At 49.3% G+C, this 17,153-nt stretch overlaps 1 protein-coding gene across 1 annotated transcript in view; it reads right to left on the bottom strand.

The window, feature by feature from the left end:
• MAN1C1 (mannosidase, alpha, class 1C, member 1) overlaps positions 1–17,153 on the bottom strand; it is a 42,877-nt gene that overhangs the window by 17,222 nt on the left and 8,502 nt on the right. The window contains exons 3-4 of the mRNA XM_010141038.1: positions 2,546–2,661; positions 356–436 (exon numbers count right to left, since the gene is read on the bottom strand). Coding sequence (XP_010139340.1) covers positions 356–436; positions 2,546–2,661 — 197 coding nt within the window. The remainder of the gene's footprint in view (positions 1–355; positions 437–2,545; positions 2,662–17,153) is intronic.

Genomic DNA, 17,153 nt, shown 5'->3' with positions numbered 1-17,153 from the left:
AGGAATGATGTTTGATGAAGTATTGCCCATGCTCAGAATACAAAGGAGCAAGTACAAAGATGAAGATCACTGCAAATGGCATTTCACTGGGGAGCAACGTGTCCAACCGAAAACGTGTCTTCCCAGAATTGCCCACAGGAGAAAAGATCTTTGCAAATGAGCCATGCACGGTGTGTGCAAGGTAATTATGCGAGACTTAATTAAAAGAACATTAGTGGCATTTTGATATTCATAAAACCAATAGGTTTAGCCCCTTGTTATGGAGGGATTATCTGATGCTCAGAGAAAAGCTGCTGGAGAACCCTTTCAGTTCGTTATTGGTGACTGTGAGACATGCAGAGCTGCTGAAACAAACCTCTTCTCCGGTTAAGTAGTAGGCAGCCAGCAGTCCTCCAACGTAGCGGATGTTCACCTCAAACAAGGACGCTTCTCCGTTCTGAAAAGACATAACGACATACTTGACTGCAAAGTCTCACGCACAACCGACAGCCGAGGGGAACAGATCGCAGGCGGGTCATCGGTCTCCCGTCCTCACCCACAGTGGAGCGCAGCTTCTTGCCTAAGATCCCACAGCGCCTTATTTGCTCAGCAGTGACAGGTGGAGCCTGAGGGGAAGCGAAACCCAAACTGCCCATTTATCACCAGCGACAACATGCACATCAGCGAGGACAGGGGTATTGCCCAGCCATCCAACCCTGCCTCTGGTCCTGCCTTGCAAAAAGCTGGGAGTTAGTTTAGGGCGAGAATCTGCCCCCTGAAACATCGCACTTAAAGGGTAAATCGCACAGCCACATGGAAAAATCACCTTCTCCATTTCGTGATCAGAGGGCACTGCATTAGACAGACATGATGCACTTCTGTAGAGATTTTCTGTCATTCAAGGACTCGCCCATCTGCAGGCTCAGAGAGGAGCAAGCCGACAGGGTGCCTGTCACGGGCACGCTCACGGAGAGCCAAACTGCGTTATGCCCGCCCGCCCCAGTGCCACGGACGGCAGACAGGGACGGACATAAAAAACACTGGATCACTGGGTCACTCCGCACTCACTCACCTGGAAGGAGCTGGCTCTACCTCCTTGGCTGATGGCCAGCGACTGTCAGAATGATTGCGTTCAAAATGTGCCTTTCAAAAACACAGGCTCCTGGCCACTGAAAGTGCGTGATAAACGATTCCTGCCCTCAAGCAAGCGCAGAAAGCCAAAGCTCAAAAAGATCTTCCACCAGCACAGCACTTTCAGGGAGCAAAGGGGCACTTGAACCAGCCCTTTCCAAATACCTGCAGGTTACAAATCAGAGCAAGAGCTTCCTTGAGATGATGACTGAAACTGCACGAGACAGAGCTTGGCACCCAGCTTCAGACAGAGCTCGTGGGCCTGGGAGTCCCTGCCTCACTTTTCTGGACTACTAGAGTGCCTTGTACAGAACCAATTTTTAATTAATTTCCCCTCTCCTCTCCCTCAGCTGTGCTCTCTGACTCCGCCGATCAATCCGTAGCATTCATTCTTGTCTTTGCTGATCAATCTATTCTGCAGGCTGAGATTAAAAGCTTTTATGAAATCCAGATAAATTATCTCCCAGTTGATTTTGTCCCTTGTTTATCGATTCAGGAACGTACTGAGAGCATTCACCAAATTTATCAGACGAGGTCTTCCTTTTACGAATGTATGAATGCCAGTCGCGCTCTCCCAAATGATGCTTTTCTATCCAGGCAGCTGCATGCATTGTTCCCACAGGGAGAACTGTTTTTCAAAACAGACTACTAGACCAGCTTTAAAAAAATAAAAGTTTGCACTGCCCTCTGTTTTCAACATGATCCATGTGCCACCAGTGAGGTCCCATCAGCCCTCCCTCAAGAAACACCAGACCTGGCTGCGAGACCAACAGTCAGAGCTACGGCAAGGGGCTACCATCCTTCACTGCAAGGTGGGTGCTGCACCCCGCAGCCCAGCGAGTCTACCACGAGCTCTAGGATGCAGCTGGGAAAGCTTTGGGGGCCGCAGACAGTGAGAATCTCTGGCCGCTTTTAGAGATGATGCCCTTCCTTCCAGAGCTGGGCTCCCTGTGTGCTCCCACTGCTGCCAAGCTGCCACGCTCCCCCTGACAAACCAACACAGGGCCCAGCTGAGGAGATGAGCGCTTCCAAACTTAACCTACAGCGTGTAAAATTAAAACCTGTATGGCAGACATTTAACTGAGGTGCACGAAGACTTGTTCTTTGATGAACAAAACTTCCTTGGAGTGTCCAGTGATCACAGCTGGTTTTATAACCCGGGCCCAAACACAAAAACCATCAAACACTGAATCACACTTTCAGCCAGACGCTGAGTCTGCTCTGGTGGAACCCGGCACCATGCCTAGGCAGAAGATGGGGTGAATCATCACCGTAGCCCCTTTGGCCCTAGAAGAAAAATCAGAGTCGGGTGGTTTCTTCCCCCCCAGACTTCACAGCTCCCCTCCCCAAATGATTCTTAGAAGAGATTGTGATCAGAACTGGCCAAACATGCAGCTTGGGGGACACAGCCAGACATTCCCGCTAACTGACTCACCACATTCAAGTCAAAGCTGTTCTCCACCCACTTCTTTGCTTCTTGGAATTCGTCCTCGAGTTCCATGATGTACAGGGTATCTAAGGCATCTATCACCGTCGCTCCTCGAAGGCCTCCTGCATTGCAAACAGAACAGCGTTATGAAGCCTAATTGTTGCTGCCGCCTTTAGCTCTAGATCAATCTGCTGGAGCTGGGACAGGCGGCAGCTTCCAGTCCCAACCCTGGGGATATCTGGATGGGATGAAGACTGGCCACGGTCTGGGCTGGTGAGCTCTGCTACCCAAAGGGGCTGCTTTGGAGAGGTGCAGTTTTCAGAGGCCTGACACTTCTGAGAGAACACCTCAAGGACCGCACTTTAAGCCACCAGCCATGACTGCAAGCCTTGGCCTTGTTTTCCAGCCTTGCCTTGGCCAAAGTGGTTAGGAAGTTCCTCCCTGAAGCTTTGTTCAACTGCAAACCTAAATTCAGCCTCTTTCTAACCCAGTCACAAACCTCTTCTAAGCAAGAGAACTGTACTTTTATTGTGTAAGAGCATCCAAGAGAGGACTCTGACCACCCTGTCCCAAGGCAGTGTTTGTTACCCGGGGCACCAAGTACTTTTGAACCACATCATGACCCAGGGTTTGCCACCGCCAGCTTATCTACATAACACAGCCCCATCTGGCAGCAGAGAGACCAGAGGCTGACCTCAGAGAATCTGGAACAGAGAGTGGGTGACTTTAGGGACAGCTCCTGTCCGTGGGCCAACAGAACAGTCCCTGCGAGCACACTCACTACTGCCCAGCAGACAGCCATGGGACACATGCAGATGAAGCAAACGCCATCAAGTACTTGGACCCACCATGTCGCTCATGCAAAAAACCTGCATGCTGACAGTTGTCTCATGCAAATGGATGACTGGAGAACTTCCACGGAGACTGAATAACATGGCACATCCCACCAAGAAAACTACACAGGGAGTGGAGACAGACACTTTGCAGTAGTTGAGATTAATTGAAACCAGAGATGTCAATGACCCTGGGTTTGGGACATCTCAGTGCTGGAGTTTTGCTTCTGTTTGGGCTCCCTAACACTGTTCCTCACACGGAAAGCAAAGGGAATGAAGCACGCTGTGACTCAACCCCCCTGTGCTTCAATGACGACCATCGCTTCCCTGGGTAACTCAGCACACGCCAATCCTCCCGTGGAGGATTCCACTGTGGAATCATCCTCAGCTGTCCCTCTGTGGATGTTCACACCGCAGGGGCATAGGTGGGAAGCTGCCTCGGTATCGCTGGCAGCGAGCGGCATGTGCGGGCCCACACACACACTGCTCAGCTGCAGCCACATTCCTACCCGCCCCCTGACAGGCAGACCTTGCCGAGTCGCTGGCACAGCCATGCTGGATGAGGTTCAGATTTTGCTTCGGCAAGAGAAACCGCTTGTAGCAGCTCTGTCCCCATCACCTCCCTTTCCAGGGTAACCACAAAGACTCGCACGCGCCGCTTGTGCCCAGGGCTTTTCCCGAGACACATTTCTCTTTGGCTTGGGTCAGCTCCTTCTTCCCTCTAACAGACTCGGAACTACCACCCCGGATTCCCCCAGCCTTTTACTGCATGCTCAGAGTGGCTTGGCACTTCTGCAATACCTTCAGTGTCACTGCAGCTGAATGGAAAAACCAGCTGGCTGCCCTGTCGAGGAACTACTGCAGAGGGGAGGGAGATGGGGCAGGGGTGAGCCGCGTGTCGGGACCCTTCGCACTCCCGTCCTTCCTCATGACAGGAAAAAGGCGGCTGCGTGTGCTGTACATCATAACCCTTCCCTAGAGGAGCGCTCCACTGCACCGATGTCATGCAGGGCTCGTTTCTGCTTTCAGCATTCCTCTCCCGTAAGAGCGGTGTCCTGCCTGCCTCTGTTGATGGTACCAGATTGCAGTTTTGACACTTTTCAGCCAGTCAGCACATCATTGCTTTAATGAAAACCCAACCTAGACTTCACTGCTCAACTCCAGATTGCCAGCTTTCGGATGCTGTCTGCATCAAAAACAGGGGCTGTGGGGAAGGGATGGAGGCAGCAGACAGCCTCCAGGAATCCATTTATTCCTGCGAGCTTGTGAAATTATCATCTAGCTGCAGCTATCTCCGAGAGTGCAATAGATGGAGTCAAACAGCCACTAGATCAACCGGTGGGTTCTAATAGACAGCTGAGCTGATGCTCATGTGGCACGTTTTCCAAAAGCAGCGGCTGGGAAAAACAACATCACCGCAGTCAGAGCTGCTTTTATCAACCCTGATGATTCCTCAATATTAACGATTCCGTGAGTTTTACACACTTTGGTGTTCACAAGGAGAGAGACACCAGCTCAGAGCAACAGACACAGGCAAAACATTTCAAAGAGAAGAGCGGGCGATGCTGCTGGAGGCACAGCCCGTTACTGTGATATCTGAGAGCACCACGAACCGGCTTGATTTAATTTGGTGATATAATCCACAAAACCTTTCATAATCTGCGGAGAGACAAGGAGAAGAGTTGGATTTGCTCAAACTAAACAGAGACAAAAAGATAATAAAGGTACAATTTTCTGGCATGATGAATTGAAGGGAAAAACATTGCTTGAAGTACCAGAGCCTTTTCTGGTTTTAGCAAGTCAGGCCGTTAAACACATGAGCTGCACCAGGGATTACGAACACGCTCGGGTGTTCGCTGAAGCACGGCTGCACTTTCCCCCTGCCCTGTATCTGACGCAGCAGAGGGCAAACCTTGCCTCCCTGCTGCATTGTCTTTGTGCCATCACAAACATTTGTTTTAAATATTCCCCTGAACGCTCCGTATCTGAAGAACCTCAGGCTGTGTGTTTTGTACAAGGGTCTTGTCGATGTTCCCTTTCTTCTGCACCGGCTTTGAAGCGATTGTGAAATGCGTGGCTGGTTTTTTTCCTGCAGCTAACAAAGTCTATCGCAATACCAAGCGCTACCGTGGCAGCTTCAGCCATCTGAATAAAAAAAGAGTCTGACAGGAAAGAACCTCCTTCCCCTCCACAGCCATGCAGGGAGCGAAGCAGGCGTCAGACTTTGCTGCTGGGTCTCTGCCACTTGCCAGGATGGAGGGGACACCGAGGAAGGACCCTGACCACCCCCCAGTGCAGACCAGTATCTTACTTCTTCACTTCAGGAGCATCTCCATTCCTTCCTGCTCAGACTTTGCTTCATCAGACCGTGATGGAGCTCCTGACACAACGTCCAACAGTGCTGGCTGTCAGAAGACAGTGCTGTCCGTATCTCAGCGTGTCTACTACAAGATAGATGTGCCCATTTATAAAGGTGGTGGGATCTGCTTGACACGCTGCTTTTGAGAGATGTTAAAAAAATAATCACCTTTCCAGCTCTACACATGATAATGTGAGGGATATAATCAAAGGGGAAGCGGCTTCAAGAGGAAAAGGAATCAAAACCCGCTCTGTCACTTCTGACTCTTGCTGACACGCCCCTCTCTAAATTACGGGTTTCAGCCTCATTGTACTCGCTGAGAGGGAGTTTTAAAGTAGAAACCAAGAAACCCTCAAAAGAAACTCAGCTGAAAGTACCCAGAGACGGCGGCAGTGACTTTCCCGCAGGACTCTGCGTCTGAGATTCCACCTGTCTCCACAATCCATGCTACGAAAAGCAGTCCCTCCACCCTGATCCTGCTGCAAAACCGGCTTGCAGCAGAGATACACCTCGCTTGGGAGAGACATGGTCACTCCGCTGATGGCTGAAAGGGAAGGTGTGTCTATGGCACACAGCTCCTACACTGCCCAGTGAGAGCCCACGGCCATTCTGAATGGGAAAGAATAACCCTCCACTGGGACCAGTGGGAAGAACTAGGACCCAGGAGGCAGGAACGCTTGTCCAGGGGCATTTCTAACCAAAAGGCTTCCCGGCAGGTCTTGTGACAGCAAGTGGCAGGGACTCTGCCTAGAGGTTCATCTGAGAGAAGAGCAGACACCAGAAGCAGCAGCTCACGGTGGTGATACAAAGGTTCATCTCTTCTTGAGCTGGGGGAGTGCCTGTACCACCCCGTCCCCAGCCACAAGAGTGTTTGCGCTTTTGTGCACGAGAAGAATGGAGACATCCACGTAGGCAACAAGGCTGCTCTGTTCTCTCTTCCACCCACCCAGGGGAACCAGCCTTCACCCACTTGCTTGTGAACGCTGCCACAGAAATCACTAAACAAGCACTACATTAATTAACAATTCTTGTGAAAGGTGCGGAACAGAGCACCCCCCGGCAAGGAGATGGCGTTGTACGCACACCGTACCCCCACAGCCTTGGTGGGAGCAGCCTTTAATGCCAGGCTGGAGGAACACGACCATTCCAGCAACACAGGCTCGGAAAAGCTTTAATGAGAATTAATAGTAGTGCTCTCTAAAAACCACAGATAAAGCCCGTGGCAGCTAGCTCTCGTCTAGGGTAGGTAATCTGAACAGAAGGACTCATCCCCTTCTCCCTTCCCTGACTCGTGCCTGCTGCCCATGAGCTTTGGCCTTAACTAAAGCAAGAGCTTGTAGATAAACACAGTCCCAAGGGTCATCAGGGGGTTTAAGGTTTGTTCCCTGGGCAGAGGGGGAACACTTTGGAAGGTGTGTGCCAATCTTGACAGCCACAGGAACAGTCAGGTACAAGAGCCGGCCAGGCTACCCGGGGCGCTGCCAGTCAGGCTCAATCCACAGCAGGGCACAGGGCAGAAGGGAAGAGCTGCCAGCACAGCCTGGGGCTCCTCTGATCCCAACACGATGAGCTGTGAACCCATGGACTACAGCCGAGAAGTGACAGGTACCAGCTCACAACCAGATCTAGGACTGTAAAGGGTAAAAAGCTCCACCTCAGGGGAATGAGGAACCTACGAGTAACAGATGGGGGCCCTGGTGCATGCACCAGATTCACCCATTTGCACATCGCGTGGCCCTGCTCTCCTTCAGCGTCCCGACAAGCCACTGTGTGGAGGGGAACAGGGAACAGCTCTCTCCTCAGTGTGCAGTTTAAAGGGAAGCCACGAGAGCTGATCAAAGATGGAGAACATCTACCTTACCACCTGCCAAACATGTAAGGGCCAATTAAGGCTTGAAAAGCACTGCAAAGCACCAAGCAGGGACTAAGTATAACGGCGGTAGCAATCACAACTGCTGCTGCTTCTGTGAACTTCCTTTTAGCTACCCATTACCTGCAACTCAAACCCACCAATTTCGGCAGGAACAGGTCAATCAAACCCACCAGCATTGGGAACACAACAGGAGCTGCAGGTTTGATCATCAGCAGAGCAGTAGAGTTTACATCTGACTTGCTGAAGCTTTCATGAGCCGCCAAATCCACATGTGAAATTCAGCATTTACAACCACCCAGGCTTGCCCGGGAACAGCGAGGGATGGCCACAGGTTGTGTGGGGTAGAACATCAATCCAGGCTTTGCTCACACAGCACGGCTGAGTTCCCCCATTAGAAAGGGCCCAGAGGACAGGATTACATATTTCAGGCAGTAAGATGATCTACTGAGCAAAAGACAAAGTCTTCACACCGAAGAATTGCTGATTATCGGGAGGCCGTGACATTATCCTGGGTTTAGCTCTCCTCAGTCTCTGTGGGAGCTACTCAGAACAGAAGACTGTCGTGCCAGAGAAAACCACCACTTTTCATACGGCTTCTTGCAGCCAAGGTCAAAACCTTCAGCTTGAAAGAACCTCTGCACCCTGCAGGCAGACAACAGCGAGCTGAGATGTCCGGTACTGGGGAGATTTCTCTTAACAGCAGCTACATGACTGAGGAGTGAGCAGTGACTGAAGGAAAGGACAAAAATTAGGAAAGGCAAGGGGGACCACGAAGAAAGAAAGATGAAAAACAAAGAGACTGCAGAGAACTTGAAAGAGCATCCTGGATATTTTCAATGTGTTCCCTTGGCACCAGAAAATAGATTGCATTTTTTGCTGTGCTCAGAAGATGGTTTGTCTTCCCCAGTTCTGCTCCTGCTCTCTCAATTCAAACTGCTAAAGTATTGCCCAGAACCAAGGACATCTATCAGCCTTCTGGGCCATGGAGCCGCCGCCTCATGGCATCCTTTCAGCCCATCCAGCTGCCATCGGAACAAAGCCTCGTCACTCTCCTTCCAGCAGGAATGAGGCCTGGGGTCTGTCAGCTGCTCTAATAAGGTGTCAGTGTCTCGCTGACAAGAGAAGAGACAATAGTTAGACAACAGAGTGACTCACTGCTAACAAAGCACGATTCATTTACCTTCCTCCTACCTCTGAGGGTTTATATGAAGTAGGATGCAGAAGAGCAGCCTCAAAGAGAGGGGAGAGCCAGCACAGCAGCTTGTGTTTCGGGACCTCTCTCCAGCCCCTCATACAACACCCCTGCACGCTCCCAACACCAGCCCACACAGTGAACCAACGGATTTTGGCCAAAATTCAACACCTCTTTGGGGTGAGCTATTTACTGGCTGGGGATCCACCTGTCCAAGTCCTTTGGCTACCAGAGTCAGCATGCAGACCTGCACCCGCTTCTCCCAGGGGCTAAATCACTGGCCTAAACCCAGGACCATTCAGCCTTTAGCTTAGCAGATGTTTCATTTTCTAGACCAAGTGGAGCAGCTGTGCTGGGAGGGACAGAGCATCGCCTTCCCTCACTCCCCTCTTCCCAGAATAGCAACTGGGAGTATCACAGGCCAGAGCTGAGACTTGAAGGGCTCCCAGCTGCAAGCCTGTCCATTGAGAGTCTTCAGAAGAGCTGCAGAAGTGATGCTTCAGCAAACGAGTGGCTAAGAGTGGGGTCTTTATTGGCCCTCTTCCTCAGGAGGGAGAAATGACTTTTAGCCATGGCTCTGCCTAACGCCCACAGCCGCTCTGTGTCTGGGGAGCCACCAAGCACCACAGCTTGCCGGGCTGTGATCTCCAGCACGGCTGCCCTGCTGCCGAGCCAAGACAGCACATAGGGCACTGGGCAGTCTCCTGTCTCAGTGCTCACCAGCTTTGCTGTTGAGGGGCCAGGGACGATGATGAGTGAGCACGTGTCTAGTGGCAGAGCCTTCTCAACGCAAGGATTTCCAAGCAGCATCAGATGGAAGTGTCTTCACCAACTTTTCAACACTATCTCCCTGATGTCAGGGTTTAGCTCAAATAAAACTCTTCTTCATGCCACATCGCCTGCGCTCAGAGAGCCACGCTCCCCTGCTGCTGCCATGATGAATCGTCAGTCCCCGAGATGGACGGGAGCCCAAACTAACCTCACCAATCACTTACTCAGCATCCAGTGCCAAAGCACTAGAGCAAGAAAGAGGTTAAGGAATATCTCATGTCATGGAGACGAAGACCCAGGGGGCCTGGTCCTGCCATTTGGCAAACAACCCTTTATGAAATTTCTCAGCGAACAGAAACTGAATCCTTCAATTTCAACAAAGCCATTTAAAAATGTGTAAAGTAATACATTGTGCCAATGCTTAAAACGAGCAGCACAAGTCATTAGGAAGCTATCATACTTAATCTTGCATATAGCAGGACTGTTTCAATGCTACAGAACAGGGAGTTTCAAATAGCTTTTTTGCTAACTTTAATAACCAAGTTTACAATTGAAAGCCAAGAGTGAAAGGGGGAGGAATTGAGATCAGCGCAATGTAAACCCAGATCAAAAATGAAAGGTCTTGACTCCCACTGTTCTTATGTCAAATCATATTTGTCAAAACAAAAATTAGTGCTGAAATCTTGTTTGGAATAAAAATTAGGATGCGGTTTCTATGGAACACGATGAACTTGTTAACTGTTGAGGCACAAAAGACTCCGGTTGTTCCTGGTTATTTATCTTCACCTCTTGGGGCGCAGCTGACGCAGGGCAAAACAAGAACTGAAAACACTGAGATCCCTTCCTTGATTATGCTGCACTGAAGGCTTCAAAAGATTGAACTGGCTTTGATTGAAATCAGTGCTTTGTTAAAACAGGAGTTTGAAAAGCGACCATCTCCGAGTTCTGCTGCTTCTCTTGTTCTTTTCAGTTCTTTTCCTCTCTGCTTGGAGACCAGACTGAACTCACATTTATCCAGAGATTTGTGCAAGAAGCCCGGGAGCTGGCTGGGACCATGTCAGCAGACAGCTTCTGGGTGCTGGCACACTGTCCAATTCTTGGGAAAATCTACAGAGAGGCTTTTTACACCACTCAGGATGATCTTGGCAACAAAGTAAACTGTGAAAATCACAGGAAAAATCTGCTCTGCCGAGAAGATTTGCCAGTCCTCTCTGCAGAGTGCTCTGGGTCAGGCAGAACAAGAGGCTGGGAGCCTGGATCTCCTGAGATAGGGTCTGGGTTTAAGCCAGAGCTCCCTGCCTGCTCTGGGCCTTAGGTTCTTCTGCCAGGAAAAAAACGGGAGCTGTTCTCCTCCAAGGTTTCAAAGAAAAAGAGTTTAAATAAAGCTAACGTGCTGGTTAGAGAAATACAAAGATTTAAAAGTCCCTATTCAGGGAAAGTGCAGCGGCACATTGACCAAAGGTTTATCCTGTTCCACTCAGCGCCAATTACAGCAAGACAAGACACAAGAGTCAACAGACAGTGCGGCACCTGCTGCCCCTCGACACGAAGCAAACAGCCCCTCATGTCCTGGCCAGTTCCCCAGGCAGCTGCTGTCTCGCCATCTCCATCGATCCTGTTAGTTCATCCATCATCATCTGACCTGGCCTTTCTGTCCACCCTGCTCTGGAATGGCATCATGGGCCACGCAAAAACCCTCCCACCAGATTATTTTTTAACTTTTCTTCTTACAATTGTCCTCTAGTATGGAAACCTGGCACAAGGGATCAGTACTGGAAGATACTCCAGTTTCAGCAGATATTCTCAAGCTCTGCTCACATTACAAGTAGGATCAAGCCAGTTGCCAAGGTCTCCAGGACAGGGCTGGTCCTACTCGTTCAGCTGACACACATGAAACAGAAAATCCAAATGAAACTAGGAAACAGGCGACAGGCCTTTTCAGGAAGGAAGAGGATTTCTTGGTGAACTCTTCACAGTCCTCTCGTTACAACCTGGTGCTTTAGCTCCTCTGAACGGTACCTACGTGCTGCAGACGAAGCCTGCAAAGCCACCACTAGCAGAGCTGAGTTACAGCCTTGCCACTGTGTCTCACTTTTTGAGGTTTTTGTCTGGGAGCCTGATAGCTGTAACACAGAGTAACTTTACTCCCTTCATTTAAGGTAAACTAAATGGATTACATCTGAGCAACAAGGCAGCAGCAGAGAGAGATAAAGGGGACAAAAAAGTAGTGCAAGAATTAGAAAAGATCTATTTCCTTCTTTATCAGCACATTCTCCTGCAGACTAAAAACAAAAAAGTCCATTAACTTTCGAGCAACCTCATTTTTCTTTGCTTTCCAAATAAACCACTGCACCTGCCTTCAGGGACCTCATCACAAACCATTTCATATCCAAGGTTATCCTTCTGTCTTCTTCACATTAACCTTCCTCACTCTCCTCTCCAGATATTGGCCAAAAAGTCACTTCCCAAACAGCCTCCACCCCACACATGCTGCCCTGATGTCTGGGGCAGGGGGTGGCCACACAGCAGTGCAGAACTCCCCTCACAGAGCCCTTGGCCTCCACTGGCCTACAGGCAGTGGCTGTGGGCAGCTCTGCCATCTGTTCTCCTGCTAACCTCGCCTCATTGATGGAGGTCTCAGGGCAACAAACTGGGCACTGCTGCGGCTCCCAGCTCTCTACACACATGAGTTCTGGCTAGCTGCAGATTCTGCCTCTTCCTGGTGCTTGTCCTTATCTGCAGCAGGGGTCTCAGATATGGGGGGTGCTGTGCTGAGCCCCCACAGAGCCCAACAACCCAGCCTCCATCACCCCAAGACAAAAAGCACCCTTGATTTCAGTTTATATTGACGCGCCACACCTGATCTCTTCCACTTCATGATTCCTGATAGATTTAGCTCTGGTAGCTGACAGAAAGACGACCCTGCTTTGTAGACAACCAGCTGGCTACTAATCTCTTCAGTTATCAATTATCTGATCTGGAGATGCTAATTTGCTCACAGTTCTGGAAGAAATTCTTAGTGCATCCTTCAGAAACTCAAGCTTTTTACTAGACACAGGGCATCACTCAAGACAATGCTGAGGTTACTGCCACTCAATGAGCTTCGTACCTAAACCAACTCACAACCCAGCCCTCTACAGTGCGGGGTGGATAACAGCACGCTCGCCCCATCTGAGGAAAGGTCAAAGTGCTGATCATTCCCTGAAAAGGTGCTTAGGAATAGGAAAGCAACTAATCCTGGAGCACGCGGCTTGGAAGCAGCAGAGCCTATGGCACATTAGACTGCGCAAAGAGACTGAAAGGTTACGTCACCTTGAAAGAGCCACCTCCAAACAACGATGACCCCCTCCCACCTAACAGCAGGGAGACTGCCCAAACATCTGGGCAAGATGGCTCAGTCTGGTTGTTGTGGTCAACCAGAGCGGTCCTCTGAGGTCACGGCCGCGATAATGACTCACAGTTCCACCCGCTCTTCACAATGGGTGTTAGCCTGTGTGTGGCACAGCTTCCAGGTAAGCCTGGCACCACAGAGAAGTGCTGGCTTTTAGGCTGCTATGATCAAATTTAATACAGGATGCGTTCCAGCTGTGGAAGAAATAGCTTTTTTGGATTAGAAACCACTCATGTTTTTCAAATATCAATTTCCCCTGAAGAATTAAGCCTATCGTTCAAACTGAACCAGCAGTGGCAGCTCCCCCCTGAACAAGCGATGGGGGAGAAAGAGCGAGCTCATGATCTTTTAGGAGTGTGGCAAAGGAGACTGTGTCTGGAGGAGATGGGGCTGGTGGGAACAGCCCAGCAACAGTCTTATTATGCACTGGGAAAAAAAAATGAAAAGAAAGGTGTTCAGCACAGAAATGAATCGCGTGTCACAGTAACAGCCCTTCAGATAGTTACTGCCTTCAGTGGAAGGGGAGAGAAGATCTACGATAAGCACCTATTGCCAACTGACTCTTAAGTATTTAATACTTGGCAGCAGCTCCTCAGTTTAATCCTCTTTTCCCCAGCTTCTCCCACCATCTTTCATCGTTTCGCGATCCTCCAACAACAGGCACTGTCCCGTCACCGCATGACTCCAAACCTCCCGGAGCTCAAATCAAACTGTTTCTGTCTGAGAGTGTCATAGAGGAAGAAACAGTTTGACTGAGCCTGGGCAACGCAACCCTTGATATAGGAGAGATGCTGCAAATCCACTCTCCACGTGTATCCAATCCATTTCCCATGACTCACAGACTCTGTTGCAGGCAGACTACGTCTGCTATGGAGAGCTCAGCGGAAAATTGAAAGCAATAATCATTCAAATGCTCCTTCGGGAAAGAGGTTTTTCTCCTTTGTTTGGGCAACAGCGCTCAGATGTCACTGAAGCAGAGGTAATTACTTCTGGCAAAGATGGGCAATTTGACAAGCGGGGAGTAATTCTGGGAGGAACAGTTCAAGAAGGTTAAGCAGAAGACAACAAGAGCAATACTAGCAGAGCAAAATACTGCTGGTCTCTCCTCTTCAGGATGCTTGAAATTAATTTTAGTCTGGTTAAAGGCAACCTGATTACATACTATTTATTGCTGCTCCACATCCCTCCTTGAGGACTTGCATCAGTTAATGTGAGGGGTCCCAACAGGCCTATTAAAACAAACAGACACATCCTACCTGCAACTATTACCCATCGACTCCGAGAGACGTAGGTAGCAGTTAATGAGCAGAGACTGCCAATGCATCTTAGAATTCAAAGGAGAGACACTTTGTGGTAATAATCAGGAAGAAGATGCCCTTCTATCTTCCAAACACACTTCCCAAAAAGTGGCTGTGGCAGATGTATTATGACAGCGCAGGAGAGAGAGGCGGCTCGTGACTCTAGCCGGCGTTTCTCCCTCCGCAGATCAGATACACTCTGAAGGGGCTTTGCAGAACAGAGAGCACGCTCGAGTTTGGGTTATAAAACTGCTCATCCCTGACACGGTTTTATCTATAGTTCAGACAAGCAAACATCATCTCCCTCGGTGTGTTCACAGAACGAGCCGGTCCTGAACACAAGCCCAGGTGTGACAGCAGAATTCAGAGATACAGGAATGAAACGGCTCTTTGCTTCAAAATGCAGCAAGCAGGATTGACGGTGCTGTTCAGTACCCACAGAACGGGAGGTGCTGGGCCTGGACACCCAGTATCAGTCCAGAGACTGCTAAGCGCTCACGAGCTGAGATCCCTAATAATCAATGATGGAAGGATCTAAATACGTTTTGTTTGTGAATGCAATGGGTCAGGAGAATGCAAATGGTCCATTATCACGTCTGAGCTGATGAGCAGGAACACATTAAGCCATGGTAACTCCGTCACTTGGAACCATCTGTCCGTATCCTTCCTTTTCTCTCCTATATTGTTAAAGTCCCACCAACAAGAACCCGGCTGAAAGACTCCAAATGCTCTCCAGTATGTTGCTTGACAGGATTAGATATCAAAATAATCTTAGCAAATTGGGAAAATAGTCTGAAATAACCAGGACGCAATTCAATAAGGACACATAGCGCATTTCACCCTGAGGGAAGAACAATGAACCGCGAAGCATAAGGAATAAATGGTTCAACAGCACCCTGCAGAAAACGGCACCGAGGCTGCAGCAGATCACAAATGCAGCTCAAATGAACAGAGCTGGAATGTTGCACAAAGGAACAAAGCAAAAAGGACGGGTAGAGAGCGTCTATGTCACACGCAAGACACGAAAGGGCCCTCGCGCTCCACTGTGCACTGGCAAAGGCTCGGTCAGGAGACAGAGTCTGCTTCAAGAAGCATTTGGCTCCTCTGGGGGCTCCAGAGGCAATCGGCAGCACTGAGGAGAAGGGCACAGCACGTGAAAGCTGGCGAGGTCCGGGGTTGCTCAGCCCAGCGGGGAGAAGACTGAAGGGAACTTGGCAACATTTTGCAAAGACACAGAAAGATGCTGCAAAGTGTAAGATGGTAAATCATCCTCCACATCTGCGGGGAGAGGCCGAGAAGTCACAGCGTAGCTTTCCGCAGGAGCGCGAGGTCAGCCGTCAGTACAAGCTGTAAAACTGGAGAGCACTGAAGCAGAATGCCTGCCATGGCTCTCCAGCATGAGGCAGTGTAGACAGGAAGGACTAAATGACCTCTCGCTGTTCCTTTTTATTCTGTGGTTTCTCACTCAGATGAATGAGAATTGTAGGTCTCCAAAAAGCTCCAGGAAGATGCCCCTTGGTGACACACCAAAGCGATGCTGAGGGAAGGAAGTGCTACATGAAACACTGTCTGATGGCTCGATTCCCTGCAACCCCCAAAGCTACCTCAGTGACAGAGCACATCCCAGTTACAATTTTGGATGTACACAGAAGTCAGGAAATTAAAGATGCTGGTTCCCACAGCAACCAGGATGTAGCCTGCCAAGAGAGAGGGAATGTTCTAGTCTAGTCAAAAGGTGTTAAGTTTAATGCCTGAAGGCGACTTCCACTTCCAGATGCCTGAAGAAGGCCTCGGTGAAGCCCGCGAAAGCTCTCTGCTCTCACGTACGGGAAAAACCTGATCTTTGTTCCTGAATTATCTGCCCTGGCTCGCAGAACGCAGCACGGAGTGGAGTCTGGAAATTAAGATGAGAGCCAGATGCTTCAAGGCCATCACGGCAATGCTGCGGTCCTGGACCACACCACTCCTCAGCGTCCCCATCATCTGAGTTTCCCCATCCTCCAGCTCTGGGAAGAAATGACATCCCTCCCTGTGCAATCACGTACTCGGATAACAGCACCGTGGCGAGCAAGAGGTGTAACTTGGGTGTTCTTAACTGCATGTTTGCATCAGAGCGAGGATATTATGGGTATGTTGAAACGGGTATGGAAACAACCTCTGCCTTTAGAACTTTCTCTTGAAACACCTTCATATTCTTGCCCTGAGTTTTTTCTCCTTTTTTCTTTTGGGAGCTGCGTACAAAGTGTGTTCGGGTGCAGTAGATCTTTTGAGGATAAAACATCAGAAAAAGGATGAACAATTTTAGTAAGGCCAAAAAAAGTCCTCCCCGTTGTTCACACTGATGTCTCAAGTGAAGGCGAAGGGATTTTCTTGAACTTCCAAAAAATTCTCTCTAGAGACAAGAACAATCCCGAGAGGCTAAAAGAGTTTTTTTAAAGTATAAAGGTCTTTAAATCACAAATGCCTACGACAATATTCTGAACGCATGGATCCAACCTTGAAACCAGCGACAAATCTGGAAGTTGACATCCTAGGGGATGATGTTAAACCTAGTGATTAAGGGAGGTAAGAGACTTCTCTTGTCCCAAAAGGCAGCAGAGATGGAAAAAAAAAAAAAACAATTGGAAACAAGTACCTGGAGAAATTATAGAAAAGGAAATTCTGTAGCAGGAGCCATTTGAAATGCAATTTCCTGAAGCTGAATAGAAAAACGTCAAAATTTAACACTAATCCAGATGAATATCCAATGAGATACATAATGAAGGTGGCAAGAAACTTCAGCAGCAGCACAAAAAATATGCGATAGAAAATTCTAAATGTGAAATCTAACACAGCAAAGCCAGTTCTGAACCTGCCTAATCTCCTCAGAAGTTTCAAGAGTGGAAAAGGAGCGAATT

The sequence above is a fragment of the Buceros rhinoceros genome, unplaced genomic scaffold (assembly GCF_000710305.1).
Source record: "Buceros rhinoceros silvestris isolate BGI_N320 unplaced genomic scaffold, ASM71030v1 scaffold11658, whole genome shotgun sequence".
Classification (NCBI taxonomy): Eukaryota; Metazoa; Chordata; class Aves; order Bucerotiformes; family Bucerotidae; genus Buceros; species Buceros rhinoceros.
The sequence above is the reverse complement of the archived record's forward strand: the minus strand, read 5'-3'. Positions and strand labels throughout refer to the sequence as shown.